We start from the raw sequence: 5,340 nt of genomic DNA, 5'->3' as shown, positions 1-5,340 counted from the left end.
TACTTTTACGTGATAATTATAGATTGATCAATTTCATGTTTGATTAATAATTAAATTTATTTTTAACATTAATTATAAAAAAATTATTATTATCACAAGAGAAATATAGCATTATACTTCGAATCTTCGTCAAGTTAAATTTGAATAACTCTTGTGGTTTGTCATTTTTCTATTGCTATTTCCTTTTTGTCGTTTGTGAAACAACATGAAACAAACCTAATTAGTTACGTGGCATTTAATATTAAATTAATTAATAAAGGGGGCGTATATTTAATGAATATTACGTCAATCAAAAACAAATATTATATAAAAGTAAAATGGAAGGATAATGACGAGGTAGCTTATTAGAATGTGTAGGGATTTAATAAGTAAAAAAGTAAACCCAACCAAAGCCTAGTGGAAATTAATTAAACGGCTACTAACAATATAATTAAATTAATTAATTAGTTAATTAATTATAAGCCAAATGAAAAAAAAATAAAAAAAATTAAAGTAAAACCATGCGAAGCTGGTGAAGTGGATTTAATAAGAGTTTGGAATCCGGGGGGTCGCAGGGACAAACGGAGAGCGTGGACTTCCTTCCGGAGTGCCTAGAGAGAGAAAGCTTCGACTTTAAGAGAGAGAGAGATAGATAGAAAGTATAATCATCCTGGGGGGAAGACTCTGTGCTGGGGTGAGCTTCAGTCACTCTTTTCTTGATAGTTCAGATTATACTGCCATTTTCTATCCCTGTATGCTAAATGTTTGTTTAAATTTCTTTTGGAGTTATAAATTTGCCGATTTTATGCGTGGGTTTTTCAATATTGTTGTTATTTCTGAATGAAATTTGTTTTCCTTTTTTTTTTTGAAATATTTCTTTAGAAATTTTTATTGAACTACTTAGCTGTCGCTCAGTGTATGAGGGCTAACTTAAAAGGATTAGCTTTTTCTTTGTTCTATTATAAACTTGGTTAAATTTCGTTGGTTTCTTGCTAAGATTGTTAAATATTTTGGCTGTTGAGATCTTTCAGCACTGAAGCTTTTGGCGTAATATGTTTGTAAAAATTTAGGAGCTAGGAACAGTTTAGACAATGTTCAATCTTGTGAGAGGAATGAAGGAATTGGTAAGTTTCCCTTTGTGCTCAAAGTTTGGATAAATGTTTTGAGAATTGGTAATCCTTTTCTAGTCTAGATTTTTGCCTTTCGCAGCTAATAGATAATTACTCCGTATATTATTGATTTTGGAATGTGTCATTCTATTTTGGTGTCGGTTTATTTGGTCCCTACATGGGATGGGAACACTAAGTTATTTTTGGAAATTTGATCTCTTTAAGCTAACGATTGTCTCTTGGTGATAACATAAATCTAGAAAACCTGAAACAAAACCTTCTGATTTCTTATTTTCACCCACCCATTCTGTAAATTGCCGGGCAGTATTTGTTGTGACAACCGACTATAAATAATTAGTTTCAAAGAAGCACCATACATGTTTCAAGATAAAGGTTTTAGAAGCGGGAAAGTTGTTTCTTACTAAAGAATGCTTCATAGACTGCTTTAAAGGCTCCATTTGAAGATTTCTTTTTTGTTGGGAATCTTCTTTTCTTGCTCTGTGCTTTTCATCACTTTGTTTTCTTTGTTACTAAGGTATGTATAATTGATTTTGCTGAAACCCATATTCTTCTTAGGTATATTTATTGTCCATGGACTAACCATCTCAAAAGACACGGATACATAAACCAAGTCCAGGGAGCATCACACATTCAAAGTAAATGTCATTTAGAAGTATAGCTCGTGACATTAAGGATAGTATTGGGAGCTTATCAAGGCGAAGTTTTGAGTTTAGGTTGACTGGCCATCAGAGGGGGAAGTCTCATGGGGCTGTCCATGAGTTGCATGACCAGCCTGCAATCATCCAGAACAGCTGTTGGGCTAGCCTCCCACCTGAGTTACTTCGAGATGTAATTAAAAGGTTGGAGTCTAGTGAGAGTGCGTGGCCTGCTCGCAAGCATGTTGTTGCCTGTGCTGGTGTTTGCCGATCATGGAGAGAGATGTGCAAGGAAATTGTTCATAATCCAGAGTTCTCAGGAAAGTTGACTTTCCCAGTCTCTCTGAAGCAGGTAATGTTTTTTTCATACGGTTATTTTCAGTTAATTATGTTTATCAAACTAAATCAACTGCCCTATTTATTCATTTGGAAAAGAATGCTAACACTTTCATGTTTGTTTGCCTTTACAGCCTGGGCAACGAGATGGAGCCATTCAATGTTTCATAAAGAGAGACAAATCTAATTTAACTTACCGCCTTTTCCTCTGTCTTAGCCCAGGTAAATTTGCATAATGAAAAGTTCTCTGTTTGCTGTGTTTGGTGTAAGGCTGTGTTTTGATATATTGATTTCAGTAGCAATTAGGCTTTGCATGGTATCATGATATTAGGGTTCACTCTGCATATTGCTTACATCAATTTCTGCATCTTTACTGGTTTTCTTGGATACATCTAAGGGGGTTGGGGATTAAACTTGTAACCTCTTATCTAGAGTCGCTTATGCTACTTGACCATAAGGTCTTTGGCACTGCTTCTTTACTGATAGATGTTAAGGTCTTAAGGATATACCTATATCATTGGATCTTGTTTTCTAGTCAACATTAGTCTTTTACCCCTTCTCCCTGGGGATGGTCCCCTCATGGCAAATTATGCTGTGGACACGTGCCCACCTTGCAAGGTGGGCACGGTTCCATATTCATAATTTCTATACTGTAGATTCATAATTATAGAGCTATATGTTCATAATTTTATAAATATATGTTCATAATTATAGAGCTATATGTTCATAATTTTCGATGTTCATATTCCCAATTGTTGAACTCTGTTTTCAAAAATCACAGAACTATATGTTCATAATTTGATAACTATACAGTTTAGAAATTATGAATCTACAGTATAGAAATTATGAATCTACAGTACAAATATTATGAATCTGCAGTATAGAAATTATGAATCTACTGTATTTAAATTATGAATCTACAATTTAGAAGTTATGAATCTAAAGTATAGATTTTATGAATCTACAGTATAGAAATTATGAATATGGAACCGTGCCCACCTTGCAAGGTGGGCACGATTCCACAGCATAACGTTCCGTCCTCTCATGCTTCAATTAGCACCGTCATATGTATTTGATAAATTTTGACTGATGGTGTTGCTTCATGTTTGTGATGGTGTCCTTCTTGCTTCAAATCTGAATTGATTCTTTTCTGAGTTGAGCTTATCTAGGTTTTATAATAACAGTTAAAAAAATATTTGCAGGCAGTAACCAACTATTAAGTTGGTGCATTTTTCTTTGATCCACCTTCTATCTATATCTACCCTCTACTCATGTACAGTAAATGATTACTATTTCCGTGTTCTAAATCATATTCAAGTAGTTTTTTTTTTTTTTTTTTTTTTTTTTTTTTCAAACTTGAAATAATCTTTCTTATGTAGATGACACCATTCCAACTCTTCAATACTCAGAGATGTTAATTTGTTGCTTCCTCCATTGCATTACTGCGAGTTTCCTAGTGACTGATGTTAATTTGTTACTTCCTCATTGCATTACTGCGAGTTTCCTAGTGACTGATGTTAATTTGTTACTTTCACAGCCTTGCTGGTAGAAAATGGAAAGTTTCTTCTCTCTGCTAAGCGGAACCGGAGGACTACTCATACAGAATATATTATCTCGATGAACGCAGATAACATATCGCGGTCCAGTAACACTTATATTGGAAAACTAAGGTCAGTTTGCCTTGGAACTTATATCCCACCTCGATATATACTTTGATTTTGATATTTTATTTTGACATGATAGAAAATTATTTGGTTTTGAATTTAATAGATGTTTGTTGTGGAGTATCAATTTACTTGAAGGTATTAATCATAGTTTATTTTCACATAGGACGTTATAACCTTTTTTAATGTGTTTCAGGTCAAATTTTCTTGGAACTAAGTTCATAATTTATGACACCCAGCCACCATACAACAGCACTCATATATCCGATCCTGGTTGTACAAGCCGCAGATTCTACCCAAAGAAAGTTTCCCCCAAAGTCCCTACTGGAAGCTACAACATTGCACAAGTCACATATGAACTGAATGTTCTTGGCACCAGAGGGCCACGGAAAATGCATTGTGCCATGTATTCAATCCCGGCCTCGTCTCTTGAGCCTGGCGGCATTGTCCCTGGCCAGCCTGAGCTGCTTCCTCGCTCACTTGAGGATTCGTTCAGGAGCATCTCCTTTTCAAAATCAATTGATAATTCAACCGAGTTCAGTAGTGCAAGGTATTCGGACATAATCGGTCCACGGGATGGTGATGATGATGATGATGATGCGAAGGAAAGACCTTTAGTACTTCGGAATAAACCTCCGAGATGGCACGAGCAGTTGCAGTGTTGGTGTCTTAATTTCAGGGGAAGGGTAACGGTTGCCTCTGTCAAGAATTTCCAGCTGATCGCTGCAACGCAGCCGCCGCCTGCTGGTGCCCCAACGCCAGCTCAGCCGCCACCCCAGTCTGATCCCGACAAGATCATCCTGCAGTTCGGGAAGGTTGGCAAAGATATGTTCACCATGGATTACCGATATCCTTTGTCCGCCTTTCAGGCATTCGCCATCTGTTTAAGCAGCTTTGACACAAAGCTCGCATGTGAATAATACTACATAAACCGAAGGTTGTGCGCCTATACTGACCAACATTTGCAAGCGACGAGTCTGTCTGTGCAACTCCACTGTACTGTATGTCCAAGAAAAAGGTGCAGGAATGTTAATTCCTTCCATTGTACTTTTCCTTATTCTCTTTTGTTTCTTCCATGTTAATTCCTTCCTGTCTTAGGTAAATTTGTTTTGGTAGTTTAATTTGCTGTAAACCTTATTGCATGAACCCATAACAGGAATTATTCTCATTTTCACTAATGATTTTCAAAGTATATCCATTACTCATTCTATTAATTTTCTAGATGTTGAAGAATACAAATACACGTGCTTTGAGATTCAAGTTCTAGTTGTGCCAAAAACAATAAGTCAACAAGTCATCTTAACTCTTTCTTTTGGACAGGGTGGGGGCCAGTTTCTTCTTGCATAAATGCAGTACAAGATTTTGGTGGTGTGGGCAGGGGTAGGTTCTAGGTTTAATTGATGGGAACTACTGACGTACAGACCACTTCAACAAAAACTAGCAACATTGAACTACTCCTCAAATTTTCTTTTATTAGCAGATGCAAAAGATCTCCACCAAGCTTTATTCAGTGCTTAGAAAATGGAAAAACATAAAAAAGATGTAGTGGTTCAGAGTTATCCAAGAAACCGGAAACATATTTCATTGTCTCAAATA

At 36.0% G+C, this 5,340-nt stretch overlaps 1 protein-coding gene across 2 annotated transcripts; it reads left to right on the top strand.

Moving 5' to 3' along the window:
• The first annotated feature begins 539 nt into the window (after positions 1-539).
• Positions 540-4,952, top strand: LOC109170596 (tubby-like F-box protein 8). Of its 2 annotated transcripts, none has more exons than XM_019319781.1 (5): positions 540-673; positions 1,665-2,096; positions 2,215-2,302; positions 3,618-3,750; positions 3,941-4,952. In XM_019319781.1, exons 2-5 carry the CDS (start codon positions 1,749-1,751, stop codon positions 4,662-4,664), a joined length of 1,293 nt encoding a protein of 430 aa, XP_019175326.1. In that variant the 5' UTR covers positions 540-673; positions 1,665-1,748; the 3' UTR covers positions 4,665-4,952. The 2 variants fall into 2 exon arrangements, with proteins under 2 accessions (XP_019175326.1, XP_019175327.1); XM_019319782.1 differs by lacking the exon at positions 540-673 and adding an exon at positions 1,030-1,103.
• Positions 4,953-5,340: the final 388 nt, after the last annotated feature.

Source organism: Ipomoea nil, unplaced genomic scaffold (assembly GCF_001879475.1).
Source record: "Ipomoea nil cultivar Tokyo-kokei standard unplaced genomic scaffold, Asagao_1.1 scaffold3321, whole genome shotgun sequence".
NCBI lineage: Eukaryota > Viridiplantae > Streptophyta > Magnoliopsida > Solanales > Convolvulaceae > Ipomoea > Ipomoea nil.
This window is presented reverse-complemented; position numbering and strand designations above follow the sequence as displayed.

Bases quoted from the DNA above. Each gene is read 5' to 3' on its own strand.
- LOC109170596 (XM_019319781.1), top strand. From the start codon at position 1,749: ATGTCATTTAGAAGTATAGCTCGTGACATTAAGGATAGTATTGGGAGC. The intron at 2,097-2,214 runs GTAATGTTTTTT...TTGCCTTTACAG, and splicing joins TCCCAGTCTCTCTGAAGCAG to CCTGGGCAACGAGATGGAGC. The intron at 3,751-3,940 runs GTCAGTTTGCCT...AATGTGTTTCAG, and splicing joins ACTTATATTGGAAAACTAAG to GTCAAATTTTCTTGGAACTA.